Source organism: Camellia sinensis, chromosome 6 (assembly GCF_055761805.1).
Source record: "Camellia sinensis isolate YWXY chromosome 6, ASM5576180v1, whole genome shotgun sequence".
Taxonomy (NCBI): Eukaryota; Viridiplantae; Streptophyta; class Magnoliopsida; order Ericales; family Theaceae; genus Camellia; species Camellia sinensis.
This window is the reverse complement of record NC_138966.1, coordinates 202,355,412-202,377,610: the sequence shown is the minus strand read 5'-3', so window position 1 is coordinate 202,377,610 and position 22,199 is coordinate 202,355,412. Positions and strand designations below refer to the sequence as shown.

The window sequence follows — 22,199 nt, the reverse complement described above, 5'->3', positions numbered from 1 at the left end:
CAATGTGAATTTTCATATCGGTTTGGATTATTATTGATTGTTGTATTTTTACAGGAGATGGATACCTTTATGATGTTGGTGTGTGCATATGGTTGCAGTACAACTGTAATAAATGTTGCCCGCTCATTGTGTTATTCGCGTTTGGTGGACTATTTGTGTGAAAAATGGGGGGAGTTGTCTGCTAGTTCTATTTCATTGTTCTGTCGGTTACCTGAGATTAACAGGTGTGATTTGGACAATTAGAAAAAATTTCAGAACATGTTACTGCTTGCTAAATCAATGGGGGTACAACATGTAGAAGTTGTGGTTGAGTTGAAAAGTGATATTGGTCAGTCAAGTAGCTCGGGATCGCTGCGTGTGGGGGTTGAGGAAGATATTGATGCACTATGGAGATTTTGCTACCATAAGGAGAATGTGTTGTTGTTAGCCCATTAGGCAAATGGTATTACACATGTGGGACAACGGTTTGTTGGAGGTGCACAAGAATTTCGTGATATTTTATGTAAGTATGCCATCCAATGTGGGTTTCAGTTTACGTATGTCAAGAACGAGACAACAAGAGTTACTGTTGTGCGTGCGATGCGTGAGGAGAGAGGCTGATTGTGGGCTATACATTGCAGAGCACAACGAGCAAATGATTTTTTCTACATCAAGAGGTTTAGTGATGTACATAGTTGTGGTACAGATGTGTCACGACCCAAACCCGCCACTATGGGTTTAGCACCGTAACCGGCCAGTAATCCGTGATTACCGAAGGCCTGATTAACAGTAAAGACAGTAATGCAGAGTACAGGGGCTGGCGGAAGCCAAAACAGTAATAAAAGATGTCCAATGAGCTGTGACAGTCTGTATGCAAAAAGACTTTTCCGAACATATTTACATTCATAAGCAAAACATATATACACCATATGTACAAACATTCAGGTTAGGGACCAAATCCCTAATTAGTACAGTACAGTACAAGTCTTAAACAGTATTACAAAACAGAGACGGAAGGGTGAAACTGAGACACCCTAAAACAACCTTAGCTCGGTCAGATTTGGAACCTCGAGGTGAGGCACAATGGTTGGCTTGACAAAATGGGAGTTAACCCGACGTTCCTAGGTCCGGTCCGGTGCCTGGACACCTACATATAAATATAAACAGTGAGCTAAAGCCAAGTGAATAACATATGCGTAAAGGGGTTAAGAATGAATGTCCTTTCAGTATTTAAAACAGTCATTTAGAAACCATAATGGTCATATGTGGTACATCCCATAGCAAAACAGTACAGTAGGTCTTAACAGACCGAACAGTCAGTTGATGGCCATCATAACAGGAAACAGTAATGGTTCCAAACATGGGAACCGACAGAGATTTCTATAACAGTAGCAGTAACAGTACAGTAACAGTAGATTGCTATGGATGCCACGAATTCGGTGCACAAATAGGACAAACATTTATTCAGTAAGAAATATCATTTCAGAAAGCAGTACAGTAGATCATTCAGAAAATATTCATGATTGAACATATCTTTACAACATTGTTACTCACAGAGCACTGGGCTATAGGCAGCTAATACACAGTTACAGAACAAACACACACTAAGTTACACACTTGGGAATCAACAACTTAGTCCCTATCTTGACTCGGTGTGGTTCTACATCAATAACCTCATTAAGATGCCTTAAACTAGGCCTAAGATGAAATGAGGATGCAAAAATGTACTTTAAAATACTTTTCAAAATTTTCAGAAAACAGGGGTTTCGCTTGAGCGTGGCTTTCTTCGCTCGAGCGAGCTTGTCAAAATATTGGGGTCGCTCGAGCGTGGGCTTCCTCGCTCGAGTGGTCTGTAAAAATGCAAAAAGTGCTGGATGTTGAAAATCTCCGCTCGACGCTCGTTCGAGCATGAGACACAGTCCTCACTCGAGCGTAGGTTCTCTCGCTCAAGCGTGCGTCTGTGTGCATCAAAAACCTAAGAGCTTGTAATTTACGCTCGAGCCAACATTCCATCGCTTGAGCGGACCTCTGAATACACAGGGGCTCGCTCGAGCGTGGAAGCCAAAATCTGGAATTTCCAGATTTGCCTCCCAAGCTCAAACCAAGCATTCAACACCTCAAAACTCAACCTTTTGGGCCAATTTTCTGGAAGACACTTGAAAAGCAACAATATAACATGTCTTTAAAGATCAATTTGTAAAATCAAGCCCAAAGGTAAGCCAATTGAACACAATTTCAACCCAAATTTCAAGAACAAAACAAAAACACAACATGCATGATCTCCTTTAAATTCCAACACCTCAAATCAAGATTAAATTGGCAATTTGATGGAAAAACATGATGAATTCATGGACTACAATCAAAACATGAGCTTGCATGTAAGATTTCATGAAAAACAACTTCGAAATGTCACAATATGAACATGCATGCATGGAACCACTCTTAATTCAACACTTTACTTTAATTCTTGACCTTAAGCTCCTATTCCTCCATGAAACATGCAAAAAATGACTTGAATTCATAAATAAGAAGGTAAATATCCTACCTTAGGTCTTCAATTTTAGGTATAGAAGCTCAATTATGCAATCAACCTTCACATCTCGTAAGTCTCCAAGCCAATTCTCAATTGAAGCTAAGTTTTCTCCTCTCTCACTCTTTCTCTCGGTTTTGTCTCTAGAGAAGAACAAGAATGATGCATCAAAAGGCTCCAAAACAATGTTGTAGGTAGTGGCCCACTAATGGCAAAAGGGTAATTAAAGCAACTAATGTGATTCAACATTATTTAATCTAATTTAATCATTCCAAATCAATTTCAAATTAAAGCTACCATAAAATCACATAAATTCTAATTAACATAAAACACCAATCGATTTCTGATTCAGTTGCCCATAGGACCTTCAATTCGCAATTCAAAGATAAGACATGAACAAATCATTTAATGACTAATAGATAGAAACGCATTTAAAACAGTATACTCTTGTAATCAATTCAGAATCTCAGTCAAATCAGTTACTTATCATTCTCAGTCACAGTTTAGCATTAATCAGAGGTGAGGGTTGTCACAGTTTTCTCCCTTTAAAAGAGTTTGGCCCACCAAACTCGGATTACCTTCATTTTGGTAGAACATTGGATTCAGGGGGAACAGTTCAGGATATCTCTTCAACATATCATCTTCACTTTCCCAAGTGGCATAAGTGCCACCATGGTTTTGCCAATCAACTTTCACTAGTGGGATTTCTTTGTTCCTCAACTTCTTGATCCGACGGTTTATAATTTGAATAGGTCGTTCTTCATAAGTGTAGTCATCACTCAATACCACACGTATAGGCTCAATAACATGGAAGGGATCCTGAAGATAATCCCTCAGCATAGAAATATGAAAGACACTGTGCATATGCTCTATTTAAGGAGGAAGTGCTACTTGATACGCCACCGGATTTATCTTCTCAATGATTTCATATGGCCCGACATATCTCGGCGCTAGCTTACCCTTGACTCCAAAACGAGTCTGCCCTTTCATTGGTGTCACTTTAACAAAAACATGATCACCTACTTCATATTCCCTGTCTCGCCTTCGGACATCCGCATAACTTTTCTGTCAACTTTGTACGGTTTTCAATCTCTGTTGAATCAGTTTCATTTTTTTTGTGGTTTCCTGTACAATCTTGGGCCCAAGCAAGGGCCCATCTCCAACTTCTGCCCAGCAGATAGGAGATCGACATTTCCTGCCATATAAAGCCTCGAATGGCGCCATACCAATACTCGAGTGAAAGTTGTTGTTGTAGGCAAATTCAGCTAAAGGTAGATGCCTTTCCTAATTTCCCTAGAAATCAAGAACACACATCCGCAGTAAATCTTCCAGAGTCTGGATGGTTCTTTCTAACTGGCCATCTGTCTGAGGATGGTATGCACTACTCAGTCTCAGTTCAGTACCCAATGCTGTCTGTAGGCTTTGCCAAAATCTCGATGTAAACTTCGAGTCCCTATCAGAAACAATGGATACAGGCACTCCATGCAATCTAACAATCTCATCAATGTAAATTATAGCCAATTTGTCCGCATTGTAAATTGTTTTGACAGGTAAGAAGTGAGCAGATTTAGTCAATCTATCAACAATAACCCAAATTGAGTCCATACCTTTACTAGAGCGCGGTAAACTGACAATGAAGTCCATAGTGATATGTTCTCATTTCCACTCCGGTATTGGTAAGGGTTGCAATAAGCCTGTGGGTCGTTGATGTTCAGCTTTCACTTGTTGGCAATGAAGACATTTTGATACAAAGTCAGCAATCTCCTTCTTCATTCCCGGCCACCAGAAATTCAGTTTCAAGTCTTGGTACATTTTTGTATTTCCTAGATGGATGGAAAGTTTCGAATTGTGGCCTTCCTGTAAATTCGTCTTTTCAGTTCAGAATCATTCGGTACACACAATCTCCCCTGAAATTGCAACACATTGTTCTCAAATTTAAAGTTTGGCCTCGGTTTGGACTCCCGTTCATCAATGATCTTTTTCAGAAAATCATCTTGCTATTGTTTCTCTTTGATCTCTTCAATAAGTGCTGGTTGGGCAAAGATAGCAGCTAATGTTCCACCTTGTTCACGCAAAACAATCCCAACTTCAAGTTTTTCAGGGTCACATAGCAATTCTTTCTGCCTGGTGAGTAAACAGGCTAAATTTCCAACTGATTTTCGATTGAGTGCATCAGCGACGGTGTTAGCTTTCCCCGATGGTATAAAATTTGCAAGTCATAATCTTTTATCAGTTCTAACCATCTTCGCTGCCTCATGTTCAGTTCTTTCTGTGTGAAGAAGTACTTCAAACTCTTGTGGTCTGTGTACATCTCACATGTTGCCCCATATAGGTAGTGACGCCAGATTTTTAAAGTAAACACTATTGCAGCAAGTTCTAAGTCATGGGTCGGATAATTTTTCTTATGCGGTCTCAGTTGTCGAGAAGCATATGCGATAACTTTACCATTCTGCATTAAGACACATCTCGAACCCTTATAAGAAGCATCACTAAAAACAGTAAATCCATCCGTACCTGATGGTAGGATGAGAGAGAATCGGTGTAGTCACCAGTCGAGTCTTCAGTTCTTGGAAAGCTGATTCCCTCTGATCGGTCCAGTCAAATGGTTTTTCCCTTTTGAGTCAACTGAGTCAATGGTAGGGCGATTTTGGAGAAGTCTTTTACAAACCTTCTGTAGTACCCGGCTAAGCCTAGGAAGCTTCGAACTTCAGTAACATTAGTCGGTCTAGGCCAATTCACCACTGCTTCAATTTTCTGTGGGTCAACTGTAATGCTATCCTTACTGATCACACGTCCCAAAAACAAAACATTATTGAGCCAAAATTCACACTTTGTCAGTTTTGCATACAGTTTCTGTTCTCTTAGGGTTTGTAAGGCAATCCTCAAATGGTGTTCATGTTCTTCTCTACTTTTGGAATAAATTAGAGTGTCATCTATGAACACAACTACAAATTCATCGAGGAACGGTTTAAAAATTTTGTTCATAAGGTCCATAAATGCGGCAGGTGCATTAGTAACTCCGAAAGGCATAACAAGGAATTCGTAATGTCCATACCTCGTTCGAAAGGCAGTCTTTTCAATGTCCTCTGGTTTGAGTTTCAACTGGTGGTATTCGGATCTAAGGTCAATTTTTGAGAAAACCTGGACACCTTGTAATTGGTCAAACAAATCATTAATACGAGGCAATGGATATTTGTTTTTCACTGTTACCTTATTAAGTTCACAGTAATCAATGCAAAGTCTCAGTGAGCCGTCTTTCTTTTTCACAAATAAAACTGGAGCACCCCATGGTGAAGTACTAGGTCTCATGAACTTCTTATCCAACAGTTCTTGCAGTTGAATTTTCAATTCTTTCAGTTCGGTAGGTGCCATTCTGTACGGAGCTTTGGAAACTGGCTGTGTACTCGGAATCACATCAATGGTGAACTCAATGTCTCTATCAATCAAATCCCCTGGAAAATTATTTGGAAAAACATCTGGGAATTCTCTGACTATAGGAATACTGTCCACATTAGCTTTAGCATCAGTAGGTACAGTCAATATACAACATAGATACCCTTTACATCCCTTCTTAATCAATTTAAAAGCTTTCATAGACGAAATCAGATATGGGGGAGGCACTACACCAACTCCGTTAAATACAAATTCAGGCAATCCAGGTGGACATAAAATAACTTGTTTTGTTACACAGTCTATGGTAGCATGATATTTTGTTAACCAGTCCATTCCCAATATCACATCGAAATGATCGATATTCAAAGGCAGTAAATCAATATACAAATGCACATCCCCAACAATAATTTCACATACAGGGTACATATAAGCACAAGTCATGGATCCCCCAATGGGTGAAGATACAGCTAACAAATAGTTCATGGGTTCCAGTGGTCTATTCAATTTTCGTGAAAAAACATGCGAGACATATGAATGTGTAGACCTCGAATCAATCAAAATATATGCATTTTGAGCACAAATTGACAGTATACCTGACACAACGGTCTCGGTATTCTGCACATTTCCCGGTACAAGTGTAAACACTCGGCCTTGCCTCATAAACTCTTTTCCAGTAGCTTTGGGGTTGGGTTTTGGTGGAGCAGTCGATGTTGCGGCGCTAGCTACAGCTTTACTATTGCCTTGAGATGTGGAAGGGCAATCTTTAACCATGTGGCCTACCTTGACACACCTGTAACAAGCACCAGAAATTTTATAACAAATCCCTTTATGTCTTTTTCCATATTCGGAGCAGGGTGGTATGGAACCACTCCCCTGACTAGAACTAGTCATTGACCCCGTATTTTGCTTCTTATTCGATGAGTTATTTTGGCCTTTCTTAAACTTAAAATCCCGTCTCTTACCACGCCATTCAGTTACTGGTGTTTCAGTCTGTTTCAATGCTTCGATATTTGACTCAGCCATTATTGCTCGGTCAAGAACATCTACATATTTCAGTAATTTCAGCACATTGATTCTGTCAAGTATCTATACATTAAGGCCGCCTTCAAACTTCCTGGCCTTTTTGAAATCAGTGCCCACCATGTGTGGTGCATATCTGGCGAGTTCGGTAAACTTTGATTCATACTCTGCTACTGACATGGTACCCTGCTTTAACTGTTCAAATTCAGTTACTTTACGATCCCTGACACACTGAGGAAAATATTTCTCAAAGAAGGCTCCCTTAAATTGAGCCCAAATCATAACATTGTCGGTGTCACGGACAAGCATCCACCACCTTCTGGCCTCTTCTTGTAAGGTAAAGGTAGCCAGCAATACCTTGTGTGCTTCGGAACACGGAAACACTTCAAATAATTTATCTGTTTCTAGAACCCATGCTTCGGCCTTTAACGATTCAAGGCCTCCGTCAAAGGATGGTGGTTTCATTTTACTGAACTTCTGTGTCAAGGCAATTATATCCTCATTAACATTCTGCCCGGGTTGAACTGGAGGAAGTGGGGGCTGTTGGTTCTGTTGTAGCCTCAAGGCCTCAGTCAACAGTTCAATTGTTCTTTTTAATCTTACCATTCTGGCATCAGATGATTCCATTTCATCGGCATTCCTTGCATTGTCCATATCACTATATGCAATACAGTAATAATAAATATAGGAATTGCTTACTTAAACACATTAGCACATTAGTACATATATTCATGTCATGGCCACACACACTTTTTCAATGCTTATGCAATGCCCTATTCACTTTTCTAGGACATCCTATAGCTCATTTGGACACGTGTGTGCGGTATAACTTGTGGTTTGATATCGCTCTGATACCACTCTGTCACGACCCAAACCCGCCCTTATGGGTTTAGCACCATAACCGGCCAGTAATCCGTGATTACCGAAGGCCTGCTTAACAGTAAAGACAGTAAGGTAGAGTATAGGGGCTGGCGGAAGCCAAAACAATAATAAAAGATGTCCAATGAGTTGTGACAGTCTGTATGCAAAAAGACTTTTTTGAACATATTCACATTCATAAGCAAAACATATATACACCATATGTACAAACATTCAGGTTAGGGACCAAATCCCTAATTAGCACAGTGCAGTACAAGTCTTAAACAGTATTACAAAACAGAGACGGAAGGGTGAAACTGAGACACCCTAAAACAGCCTTAGCTCGGTCAGATTTGGAACCTCGAGGTGAGGCACAATGGTTGGCTTGACAAAATGGGAGTTAACCCGACGTTCCTAGGTCCGGTCCGGTGCCTGGACACCTACATATAAATATAAACAGTGAGCTAAAGCCAAGTGAATAACATATGCGTAAAGGGGTTAAGAATGAATGTCCTTTCAGTATTTAAAACAGTCATTTAGAAACCATAATGGTCATATGTGGTACATCCCATAGCAAAACAGTACAGTAGGTCTTAACAGACCGAACAGTCAATTGATGGCCAACATAACAGTAAACAGTAATGGTTCCAAACATGGGAACCGACAGAGATCTCTGTAACCGTAGCAGTAACAGTACAGTAACAGTAGATTGCTATGGATGTCACGAATTCAGTGCACAAATAGGACAAACATTTATTCAGTAAGAAATATCATTTCAGAAAGCAGTACAGTAGATAATTCAGAAAATATTCATGATTAAACATATCTTTACAACATTGTTACTCACAGAGCACTGGGCTATAAGCAGCTAATGAGCGTCCTCGGATGCCAACACTACACAATTACAGAACGAACACACACTAAGTTACACACTTGGGAATCAACAACTTAGTCCCTATCTTGACTCGGTGTGGTTCTACATCAATAACCTCATTAAGATGCCTTAAACTAGGCCTAGGAATGCCTAGGATGAAATGAGGATGCAAAGATGTACTTTAAAACACTTTTCAAAATTTTCAGAAAACAGGGGTGGCTTTCTTCGCTCGAGCGAGCTTGTCAAAACAGTGGGATCACTCAAGCGTGGACTTCCTCGCTCGAGCGGTCTGTAAAAATGCAAAAAGTGCTGGATGTTGAAAATCTCCGCTCGACGCTCGCTCGAGCGTGAGACACAATCCTCGCTCGAGCGTAGGTTCTCTCATTCAAGCGTGCGTCTGCGTACACCAAAAACCTGAGAGCTTGCAATTCACGCTCGAGCCAACATTTCGTCGCTCGAGCGGACCTCTAAATACACAGGGGCTCGCTCGAGCGTGGAAGCCAAAATCTGAAATTTCTAGATTTGCCTCCCAAGCTCAAACCAAGCATTCAACACCTCAAAACTCAACCTTTTGGGCCAATTTTCTGGAAGACACTTGAAAAGCAACAATACAACATGTCTTTAAAGATCAATTTGTAAAATCAAGCCCAAAGGTAAGCCAATTGAACACAATTTCAACCCAAATTTCAGGAACAAAACAAAAACACAACATGCATGATCTCCTTTAAGTTCCAACACCTCAAATCAAGATTAAATTGGCAATTTGATGAAAAAACATGATGAATTCATGGACTACAATCAAAACATGAGCTTGCATGTAAGATTTCATGAAAAACAACTTTGAAATGTCATAATATGAACATGCATGCATGGAACCACTCTTAATTCAACACTTTACTTTAATTCTTGACCTTAAGCTCCTATTTCTCCATGAAACATGCAAGAAATGACTTGAATTCATAAACAAGAAGGTAAATATCCTACCTTAGGTCTTCAATTTTAGGTATAAAAGCTCAATTATGCAATCAACCTTCACATCTCGTAAGTCTCCAAGCCAATTCTCAATTGAAGCTAAGTTTTCTTCTCTCTCACTCTTTCTCTCGGTTTTGTCTCTAGAGAAGAACAAGAATGATGCATCAAAAGGCTCCAAAACAATGTTGTAGGTAGTGGCCCACTAATGGCAAAAGGGTAATTAAAGCAACTACTGTGATTCAACATTATTTAATCTAATTTAATCATTCCAAATCAATTTCAAATTAAAGCTACCATAAAATCACATAAATTCTAATTAACATAAAACACCAATCGATTTCTGATTCGGTCGCCGATAGGACCTTCAATTCGCAATTCAAAGATAAAACATGAACAGATCATTTAATGACTAACAGATTGAAATATATTTAAAACAGTATACTTCTGCAATCAATTTAGAATCTCAGTCAAATCAGTTACTTATCATTCTCAGTCATAGTTTAGCATTAATCAGAGGTGAGGGTTGTCACAAGATGTCTGAACGTCGAAGAATCCGTGAGTTAGTTCGGATTTGGTGTCGAGTACCATATCTGAAATTGTGAGGGACAAGCTGTTGACTTGGCCGTGTGAGGTGGTGACTATTTTGAAGAGGGATTATGGGCTAGATATGAGTTACCATGTCGTATGGCTGGGTGTGTAGAAAGCGAAGGCTGGTATTCATGGAGATCACTCATTATTGTTTGACCAACTGAGGTGGTATTCGGATGCTGTGATGCGGTACAATCCGGAGAGTTATGTCAATATTGACTATAATGCGAGTAGTCAACAGTTTTGTCGTTTCTTTGTGTCATTCGCTGCGTGTATTTCTGGATTCAATTATTGTCGGCCTTTATTATTCCTAGATGGAACATTCCTTAAAGGAAAGTACAAAGGTCAGCTACTTGCGGCAACAGCGAAAGACGGAAACAATGGTTAGTATTTTTTTTAGCTGTCTATTCATGCCAATATTCACTCTGAGCAGCATAGTCTGGACAAATGAGTGATTGAGAAATTATAAGTAATGTGAACATTGACATTAATATGCACTGATGTGAATGTTCACATCTGTGTCTGCTAATGACAGTAATGTGAATATTCACATTATTATACACTGATGTGAATGTTCACATCAGTGTATACTAATGTCAGTTGATTCATTAATGAACAGTACTGTGAATGTTCACATTATCAATGACTCAACAATCAATAATGAATTATTAATGGTCATTAATGTGAATGTTCACATCGTTGATGTTTACGAACCTGAATCCAAAAATAACAATAGTAATAGGGCAATGTAGATATGAGCATTCACATGACCTGTTTCGTTTGTACTGTTTTCTATTCACTTTGGAATATTGTGAACAGTTGTGTATTGGTGTTGTGTTGTAGGTCTGTTTCTTGTTGTATTTGCGATTGTTGATTCAGAGACCACAACCAATTGGACGTGGTTCTTGCATGAACTTAGAAAGGTTGTTGATGGTAAGCGCCAGATTACTTTTATTTCGGATCATAATCTTGGTCTATTAGAAACTATGCCAAAGGTGTTCCCATCGGCTCACCATGGTTATTGCTTACAACACTTGAAGAGCAATTTAAGAGACCGGATGAAAGGAATTGATAATGGATTCAGGGATCACCTAGTAAGTAGTTTGGGTGACTATGCTTATGAGCCAATTGTGGTAGGGTTCCATGAAAAGCTTGCAAAATTAAAAGAGGAGGGTAAACAACGAGCTCATAATTTTTTCAAGGATTTGGCACCTGAGCACTGGGAAAATTCATACTTTAGGTAATAATAGTTTCCTAAGGCGTTCCATTTATCAAGTTTAGAATGGTAGCAATGTGAATTTTCAGTTTAGAATGGTAATAATCTTCCAATTGTGTTTCATGTTCAATGTAAATGATATGAATGTTCACATCTGCTAATGATTACTGATGTGAATGTTCACATCTGTTAATTTGTCAAACAGTCATGCAATGTATTACAGATTTGAATGTTGACACCTGTCATATTTTGTTGTTGTTAACATTCACATATGTCTATCATTTAAGTTGACAACATAATAAACATATAATGTTCACTACGAATGATGTTAATGTTTACATCTGTCAACGTGAATAGTCAGACCTGTTAAATTCCGTATTGTACAATGTTTGTGATATTGTGCAGGGACATGCGTTATGGGAAGATGACATCCAATGCGGCGGAGTCATTTAATAACTGGATTAAAGAAGCACGTAATCTTCCTATCATTCAAATGGTGGACATAATTCGTACTTAGTTGATGCGGCAAATGTCTGCACGGTGTGACCAAGCAAACAAATGGAATGGGCTTATTTGTTCTACATTCGAAACAAGGCTTATGGATTCGTTCAATGACAGCAGGCCTTGGCAAGTTAGCAAAGCCAATGAGGATGTGTTTGAAGTTCATTCGATACCATCTGTTACAGTTGATGTTGCGAGGCGTACATGTTCTTACTTCAAATGGCATATCAATGGATTCCCATGTGACCATGCTGTTATTGCTATTCAGAAGAGCCGCTACCATCTCAATGATTGTGTGGAACATTACTTTCATGTAGAGACATATCGTGCAGCCTATTTGGGTGCTATATTCCCTATACCATCGGTGGAGAAGCCGCCTTTTGATCCCATGGACTTCTATATACCCACAAACTGTGAAAAGACCACCTGGAAGACCGAAAAAGAATAGGATCCCATCAAGGGGTGAGAAACTGAAGCAAATAAGGTGCGGAAGATATGATAAGTTGGGGAGCCATAATCGGAAATCATGTACGGAGCCGATATAGGATGTACATTTTTCATTTCAACATTGTGTTTTACATTGGATTCTTAAATTCATTTTTGAAATAAGATTGTGTTGTGTTGACAAACATTGTGTTGCAATAAGATTACTTTGCTTTGGCAAACATAATAATGCATTAGTATTTGATTTGTGTTTTATTTTTAATTTTTTAAGATACCAATCTGACATTTATGTTGTGGTGTTTTGGATGAATGCATGATGTTAACATTCGCACTTGTGTAATATAATCACATTATGTGAATAATTGCACATGGGTTGAACTTTTAAACATTTCTATGGTGTGAATGTTCACATTTTTGTTACTGTTAACAGCATCAAAGTAGATGACATGAACGTTTACATCAATGTAACCATTCATATCATCCACTCATAAGATGTGAATATTCATGACATCATTGCTGCCATTCAAATAATCAGAAGTTATGATGTGAATATTCATGACATCGTTGCTGCCATTCAAATAATCAGAAGTTATGATGTGAATATTCACATCATCAAATTATTAGATGTGAATATTGACTTGTGTTAAGAAATATCATATTCACACCTGTCATGTTGTGTTACATGAACATTTTAAACAATATTCACATCCATATAGTATGGTTTAAAACATAAGAAAGTGTACAATCATTCTGTGATGTGAACATTCACATCATGTCATGTGTCAAAAAAAAAAAAAATACAATCTCAATGTGCATGACCAAAGCAAAATAGGCCTGAAAATTCATATACATATATTGACTGAAAAATATCTGTACAAGCAGTGATATAGACTTGATTTACAATTAAGCTAGTCTGCTCCAATATGTAAAATCTATTGACACTAAATTGTCTTAAATGTGGATAACAGATTTGGGTAACCGTGATAGGTGGACACCCTCCACCTATAGGTTTTCACATTGCACTGTCTTTCTGTGGTTCAGAAAAAGGTGTACTAATGAGTCTCTTATTTGACACCATTCAAAGCGATCTAGGCTGGCAACAATGTCTTCACGGTATACACGCGCCCTCATGATGTCACAAACTGCAGGCCTGCAATCCACCCTGAAAATGCAAACTTCTTGTTAGATTTTGAAATTTAGGTGGGTAATGGTTGTGGAACATGTATACAAATCGATTTTAGGCTTACTAATTTGACGCTTGCTGAGGACAGATGTCTACTGATATGACTGTTTGCAAAGTATTTTGGCTTGATAATTTGGTCCATAATGGTGATGATGGTCCAATGTTGTGCACCAAAGCCTCGATGTAGTCCCTCTGCCAACAATGAAATTTCATATCAGGCACCAACCAACATAGTGCATACGTCAAAGTTCAAATATTACACATCATGACAAGTATTATATGTGTCAGCCACTTACTACTATTTGTGCTTTGTCAATATGTGGGTCATGTATGCCTTCTCTTGGGCGCAACGAGTTATAATGCCTCCATACATTCTCTTTCACGTCGTACACAACAATTGTCTAGTGAAAGTTGTCGTATATTGGGAAGATTAAGAATCTCTGGCCTTGATACTCAATCAGTTTATTTCTCTTGTGGGGGGGGGGACTCTTGCATGATTTTCTGCACACAAAGGGTATACAATGATGTACCAAGTATTTATATCAATGTTCGATGTGAATGATGTGAATGTTCACATCTGCTAATGGTGAGTGATGTGAATGATGTGAATGTTCACATCTGCTAATGGTGAGTTATGTTACTGATGTGAATGTTCACATCTGTTAATGTGAGTGATGTGAATGATGTGAATGTTCACATCTGCTAATGGTGAGTGATGTTACTGATATAAATGTTCACATCTGTTAATATGAGTGATGTTACTGATGTGAATGTTCACATCTGTTAATGATTAGTGATGTGAATGATGTGAATGTTTACATCTATTAATTTGTGAAACAGTCATGCAATGTATTACAGATGTGAATGTTCACACCTGTTATATTATGTTGTTGTTAACATTCACATCTGTGTATCATTTAAGTTAACAACATAATAAGCATATAATGTTCACTGCGAATGATGTTAATGCTCATATTTGTCAATGTGAATCTTCTCATCTGTCATTTTATGTTATTGTTAACATTCACATCTGCCTATCATTTAAGTTAACAATATAAGCATATAATGCTGAGATGAACATTCACATCTATTGAAACATAAACAAAGCAAAAGTCTAGTGGTTACCAAATATGTGCTTGTAAAAATGAATGCTGAATCCTCCAAACTTGGGTTGACTAGCCCTTGTAGTTCAAGTAGAATTTCACCATATGCATCTATCACCTGCAGAAACAGAGGGGTGGCAGTATATTATTTGCAATGTCTTTACAGTATGTGTGTGTTTTGTACACATTTATAGTTGCCATACGTTGTTGGTTATTGATTCTTCCTTGATGATGCGTATGATGTTATCAAAATACACATCTTTAGTCTTTGAGTCCCCTCGCCACACTAGCAACCTGTGCATTGTGATTACAAAAAACGTTAATGTCAACATTGCACATTTATGAAATGATCTAATTTATTAAGTATGTATGTGAACTGAACATGAGCGGAAAAAAAAATCCAGTTGGGGATATGTAAGATCACTTACTCATCACCGCCGTTCTTGTGCAAATTTTGAACCTTCTGCTTGTTGAGTTTGCTCATGTTGGCCCAAACCTTCAGTTTGTTGTTCAAGGTTAACTTCTTGTACTTTGTTGGTTGCTTTTTTTGTGGATGCTTGTCTAAATCTTGTGCAATTTGGACTGCGTGGGATTGCTCTTCGGCTCCCTCATTCCCTTTCTTTTGACTAGGCAAGTTGGGGTATTCAAACTCATCCACCGGTGCTCTTTCCTTACCTTCTGCTTGATGCGCTTTACCCTCAATGGTGGGCTGATAATGTGTTCCAATGCTGCAGTGGGATGCTTCTTAAGGCTGTCATGAACCTTTTGTACTTCAACTTGAGTGATAATGTGGATGGACTGATCGTCAAAAAGGTCTTGAAGAATTGTTTTTTCATATTCCAAGTTGATGACCAACTTTGTCAGCCGCTGAATTTTTGTATCTTTCCACTCCATTCAATTCTTCATGTCCATGTCCATATTGGATGGGCCTGATTGGTCAAATAGTTTGGCTTCAAGGGGAGCAATCACCCTTGCCCTCAACTCTCATGATTCTTCCAACTGTTTGTATTTCGCTTCCTATTGTCGTACAAGACCCAAGCTTTTTGGTTTTCTTTTATAAGTACATCCACAATGTCCGGTTCAGTTGGTTGTGCTATGATGATACCTCTCTCAGCATTGGGGGTGTTACAGCTGGGGTTGATATCATGTCCAACATCATTCAGGTCCATTGCATCGACAGAAAATCCATCCCTGTCGTCACTGTGTTGATTGTCTTTGCTTTCATCATCATTGCTTTCATCTTTCTTTGCTGGTGCACTTGACAAAATCTCAGGTTTGGGCTCCACATTCAATTTTGTATGATGATATATCTTCGCTTCAGTTGGGGATGCCATTAGCTCGCCGCCATATACCTGCAGTTGGAGACATTATGTTAGTTAGATAGTTCCTTGTCTCACTATGTGAATGGGCACAATATTTTTGGTTGTACTTCTACCTTATTTAAACCAAGCTTAGCCAAAGATATGGACTTCATGTTTCTATATAAGGTTGTGAGGTCCCACTTTACACATCGCGGAATGGCATTGGGGTTGCGGGGTTGTAAGATTATTGTATGCTTACACAACTAGTACTGAAACAAATAACAAATATCAATAATGTGAATGTTCACATCAATTAACACTGATGTGAATGTTTACACTAGTGGCCAGTGATGTGAATGTTCACATCAATTAACACTAATGTGAATGTTTACACCAGTGGCCAGTAATGTGAATGTTTACATCAATTAACACTGATGTGAATGTTTACACCAGTGGCTAATAATGTGTGTTTATACATTACTGAACAGTAATGTGAATGTTCACATTATTGATGTCAACTTCCACACTATTGCCCAGTAATGTGATTGTTCCACATTTGTTTTGGTGCTACCATCACATCAATCTACACTGATGTGAATGTTTACAGCAGTATCTACTAATATGTGTTTGTACATTATTGAACAGTAATGTGAATGTTTACATCACTGATGTCAACTTTCACACCATTGCCTAGTAATGTGAACATTCACATCAGTAATGTGAATGTTCCACATTTATTTTGGTGCTAACATCACATCAATCTATACTAATGTGAATGTTTACACCAGCATCTATTAATGTGTATTTATACATTACTGAACAGTAATGTGAATGTTTACATCACTGATGTCAACTTCTACACCATTGCCCAGAAATGTGAACATTCACATCAGAGTGGGCAGACCCCGTAAATGTTCGTATTAAACATAGAATAAGTTTTATGAGATTTATCATTAACAACATCACACATCCGGTGACTCATCCTGGTTTTCCACAGTTTTGGCCTAATGAATCCATCAGGGTTGTCCGGATGCTCTCAGCCCAATCATACTCGATCATGTTGTCTAATGGGTCCATGTATGAGTAAAAAGCCCATCCAATTGTTTCTTCGAACGTAGAAAAGAATAGCTTGACGCATGTATGCAAACTAATCTTGTGACCTCTTCATTGTCTTGTTTTTTTGTGCCTTTTAATGCTTTGCTCAGAATTTCTCGTATTTTGGCAGCACTTAACCAACTAACATCCTTGCACATTCGGTGTATGATGCCGGTTGTTGGTTTTGCACCATAAGAGAGGTCCATCGACTTGGTGCCGCAGTCCACCCTAAAAATCAATGATACATCGCTTCTAAAAACCTGGATGTTCTTATCCCCAATGTAAAACCTCCCACTAGATGGCTTGAATGTTTGCACTATATGTACAATGACATCATCATATTTCATGCAGTGGTTGAGGTCGACTTAATTACTGATCAAGCAATCAAATAATGGCCAAAACGGTGTTTTTCTAAGGCACTTCAATTGGCCACTTGTAAATTTTGTATCCTTTAACAGTTTGACCAATCCAGTTATATTTGACCGATAGTTAACTTTTTTCATGTTCACTTCTTTAGGAATAGCTATTTGATCAGGTTTGGCTTTGGCACGGGATTCCCCTCTCTTTCACTTGCCATCAAATCTATGGGGAAGACCTGAGTGTTCAAATAAGAACATATAATTGGCTGAGGATGGAACCAAAAGCACCAAACAACATTTAACAATCAACAGTGACAGTAATGTGAACATTCACATCATTGTACACTGATGTGAATGTTCACATCAGTGTATACTAATGTTAGTTTACCCAGTATAGTAATGTGAATGTTCACATCATCTATGTTTGCAAAATCAATTCTGAAAATAACGACAGTTATAGGGCAATGTAAATGTTTACATGGGTGATCACATTATGTTATAATTGGCTAAAAATCAAAGGGTGAAACTAACAACACCAAACAACACCCAACAACACAAACAAGTTTGACATTGATGTCACAATGTGAATATTTATATCATATTCCATCACATTGTTGAGTGAAGTTTGGGGGTTCTGTGGACATCAACAATTAACAATATCAACAGTGACAGTAATGTGAACATTCACATCGTTATACACTGATGTGAATGTTCACATCAGTATCTACTAATGTAAGTTTAGCCAGCAATCAACACTAATGTGAATGTTTACATCATCTATATTTACAAAATTAATTCCGAAAACATCTATGTTTACAAACTCAAATCCGAAAACCAGAAGATGGATGTATACATCGGTGATCACATTATGATTGAAAAGCAGAAGGTAGAATGGTATTGCTTACTTTTGTTCCTCATGGTGGGTGGGTATGGACCACACTCAGTGGATGAAAGAAATTCAATCCAACGACATGAATTTTCGAACGACGAAGCACCCTCCTTCCGATGTGAACCTTCGCAGCGATGAGATGAAGAGGAATCTGGGGTCGACAGTGGACGGTGGACGACGACGACGTTGGTGAGGCGATGTGAATCTAGGATTACTGGAGACGATGTGAATCTGGTTTCGTGGATTTAGTTTTTGTTTTGGAAATTTTGTGGATTGAATAGCTGGAATGAGAATGGGTTTTGCAGAATCGGTAACACGCGAGAGAGGCAGAAGAGGATTATTTTGTCCTTTTATAATTAAAGGACTTAATAGAATATTTAAAAATAATTTGAATTTTATAGAATAAAACAGTTAGAATAAAATTTATAAAAAAAGCCCTACTTTTAACTTAGGCCTTGTTTGGCATGATCTAAAAAAGTCAAAAAATCAAAAAGTCACTATCCTATTTAAGTCACATCATCTTATTTAAGTCATATCACCTCTCTAACACATCACTTCAAACCCAACACATATCCAACCAATATTTCATAAAAAGTCAAAAAGTGCACTTATTTAGATCATCCCAAACCATCCCTTACTATTCAAAATCCGCGGCCCACAAAGGCCCTGTTTGGTAGAGCTGTGGGAAAGTGCTTATAGCTTATGCCTAAACAGCTTATAGCTTATAACTTTCAGCTTAAGCTGATTTCCAGCTTATTCTTAAAGCATCTCCTGCCCCACTCAAAGAATAAGCTGTTTTCTGACTTCCACAAAGCTATAAGCTATAAGCCATAAGCAAAACCAAACACATCAAAATAACTTAAATTAAGCTGAAAGCTGAAATAAGCTGAAATTAAGCTGTACCAAACAGGGCCAAAATCCGCTTAACCTGAAGTTTAATGACAACCGTTGATTGCAAATGGCATCCACACATCGACGAATCTCGATTTTTCTTCCCCATTCATTTCATTTTCTCATCCTACCTCTGTAATGTTTCAAATCCCTGTTCTCTTTATAGTTCAGATCCAACCGTACTCTCTCTCTCTCTCTCTCGGTTCATTTGCGCGAGCTTGAGTTTCACGGGATGCCCATCTGGGAGATGTAATTGGGTAAGTCATATTCGGAGCTTTCCTCGATTTTCTTGCACTCTCGATCTTTCTTGCAAATTATATCATGAATCGTCCGAATTCAGAACATGGGTTTTTCCCCGATGAAGTCATTCTCCAAATTCTTGCTAGGTTACCCGTTAAAGACCTCCTCAGATCCAAGTCTGTCTGCAAACTATGGCACAAATTGTCCTCTGACAAGTATTTCATTCAACTCTACAATAAACTCTCTGTCAAGAACCCTATGGTACTAGTCGAGGTCTCAGAGTCATCTGAATCAAAATCAAGCTTGATCTTTATTGATAAATTGTCTGGTGTTTGTGATTTCTCTTTGGATTTCATTAAAGATAGAGTCAAAGTTAGGGCTTCATGTAATGGCTTGTTGTGTTGCTCTAGCATACCTGATAAGGGTGTGTATTATGTATGTAATCCCATGACTAGAGAGTATAAACTGCTTCCCAGAAGTAGGGAGAGACCTGTTACTAGATTTTATCCAGATGGTGAAGCCACCCTTGTTGGTTTGGCTTGTGATTTGTCAATGCAAAGGTTTAATGTTGTCTTAGCGGGTTATCATCGATCCTTTGGGCATAGGCCTGATAAGACTTTCATATGCTTGGTATTTGATTCAGTGTCGAACAGATGGAGGAAGTTTGTGTCATTGCAAGATGATTATTTCACCCAAATGAATAGGAACCAGGTTGTTTATGTTAATGGCTCGTTGCATTGGTTGACCAGTAGTTGCTCTTGTATACTTGTTCTTGATTTGAATTGTGACATTTGGAGGAAAATTTCATTGCCGGATGAATTGTGTTCCGGATCTGGAAATAGGGTTTATTTGTTGGAGCTGGATGGGGACTTGTCCGTAGTTCAGATTTCAGAGGCTTGGATGACTATTTGGGTTATGAAAGATTACGAGAGGGAAGAATGGCATATGGTGGATAGAGTGAGTCTTAGATGTATCAGAGGAATGGTGCCGGGTATTTTTCCAATAAGTCAGGCCAGTCAATATGTGTTCTTGGCCACCCATAAGCAGGTGTTGGTGTATTATCGAAATAGCAGACTTTGGAAGGAGATGTATTCCGTGAAGAACAGCTGTACGCTTCCTTTGTGGTTTTCTGCATATGACTTTCGGAGCACAATTTTCTCTTGCCTCTGAGTTCTGGAGACTGCGTCTGATGAACTACTGTATAGGGAACTGGTATTGCAATTATATCTACATTGTTGATTTTCAATTGTCAAGGTTATTTTTTTTTAGATATGCAGTGCGGAATTTAGTACTCTTCTAGTAGATTTTATATGGATTTTAGCACCTATAATGAATAATTTTTCAGGCCAGCTTGCTCTTGCTTTTGTGAATTGATTTGAATTATCCCGAGTTATTGAAGGGGTGGTAACACCAATTCCTTTGTTGCCAATTACAGTGCGTGCATTTACTCAATTTAAGTTAGGGTGACTACATTTTGTGGGCATAAAAATGCTTTTTTCATTGTTCTAGTCTTACTTGGACCATAATTTCTTTTGAATTGAAAATGTGATTTTTATAAAGCTCTTGAGCTATTCTGTGACCTCCTCATACTGCTTCTTCAGAACTTCCTTGTTTTTAGTTTTCAGGTAATTCAAATCTGCAAATAATTTATCAGCACGTCATAATTGTCTAGAATTCTACTCTGTGGAACATCACTGAACTTCCTGTAGTTTCAAATGTTTCTTGTGTAGTTCTGTTCTGATGGTTGTTGATCACTAACATCTAAATCTTGGTGAGATGTTTGAGGCTTTTGGTTTGGTCTTGGATGAGAACGACTGTTTGGCTTGGGCAATTTGCTAAGCAACCTCGTATTGAAATTTGATTATTTTCTATTCCCAATTACTGATTCTGTATGCTTCGAGAGAGGCGGTGGTTGAAGGCTTGAAGCCAAAATACCTCAAATGAACCCACCACACAGATGAAGGGTGAGATCCTTTTTCATGTATACACCACAGAAAAGAATGCTAAATCCTGTTCAGTTCAGATTAAGAGCTCAGGCAACTTTGCTTTAACTTGAGCCCTATATATATGGAGTACAAATACAAACAGGACCAGTAAGAATTACAAAGAGAATATAGGGAGTCCATTTGGCTTGGTACTCCCCTCTTTGAGTTCAAACAATGGAAATGAGGATTGGGTTATATTCCTTTCATACACAAGCTAGGTTGATCATTCACTTTGAAGGAGTTTTGCCGGGAAATATAGAGAAAGTTGCTTTAAGTGAGGAGTGCAATCACCTAATAGGCTTTGATTTGGAACTTACTTGATTGGATTTTGACAAAATAGATGGACCAAAGCTTTCTTGTTCTTCTTTCCTTGGAATCGACGTAGCGCTGTTTTTGTATCTCTTTGCTCAATTTGAACTTGACTCGGCCTCTCCCAAGACATATGGTCTTCTAAGCCTACGTTTGGGAAGAAAATTTTGGAGTTTTTTTGGCTATTTTAGCCACAAAAGACAAAATAGGCTATTTTAGCCACAAAAAACAAAACATCACATCCAACCCATAATCATTACACTCTTCTCTCACAAAAAAAGTCAAAAAAGTCAAAAAGCTAAAAAACTCTTCCCAAACCAAATTTTTTAGCCCAGGTTAAAATAGCCAAAAAAGCCAAAAAGCCAAAAAGTCAACCCACTTTCCAAACGTAAGTCATTTACTAGGCCAACTTCTTATTCTCTATTAAAAAATGAAAAATGATTGATTCACAGAATTTGGATTCATCCAA

General features: G+C 38.3%; 2 protein-coding genes across 2 annotated transcripts; both read left to right on the top strand.

The window, feature by feature from the left end:
- The first annotated feature begins 10,398 nt into the window (after positions 1–10,398).
- On the top strand, positions 10,399–11,947 carry LOC145794004 (uncharacterized). The gene is made up of 5 exons (XM_082876924.1): positions 10,399–10,597; positions 10,815–10,949; positions 11,058–11,147; positions 11,352–11,454; positions 11,836–11,947. Exons 1-5 carry the CDS (start codon positions 10,399–10,401, stop codon positions 11,945–11,947), a joined length of 639 nt encoding a protein of 212 aa, XP_082733050.1.
- Positions 11,948–19,253: 7,306 nt separating this feature from the next.
- LOC114281994 (F-box family protein) lies at positions 19,254–20,785 on the top strand. The gene has a single exon (XM_028224618.2). It carries the CDS (start codon positions 19,518–19,520, stop codon positions 20,604–20,606), a length of 1,089 nt encoding a protein of 362 aa, XP_028080419.1. The 5' UTR covers positions 19,254–19,517; the 3' UTR covers positions 20,607–20,785.
- Positions 20,786–22,199: the final 1,414 nt, after the last annotated feature.

Coding starts and splice junctions, on each gene's coding strand:
- LOC114281994 (XM_028224618.2), top strand. CDS start 19,518: ATGAATCGTCCGAATTCAGAACATGGGTTTTTCCCCGATGAAGTCATT.
- LOC145794004 (XM_082876924.1), top strand. CDS start 10,399: ATGCGGTACAATCCGGAGAGTTATGTCAATATTGACTATAATGCGAGT. Junction 11,148..11,351: donor ACTTAGAAAGGTTGTTGATG/GTAAGCGCCAGA, acceptor CAATTGTGGTAG/GGTTCCATGAAAAGCTTGCA. Junction 11,455..11,835: donor TGGGAAAATTCATACTTTAG/GTAATAATAGTT, acceptor GATATTGTGCAG/GGACATGCGTTATGGGAAGA.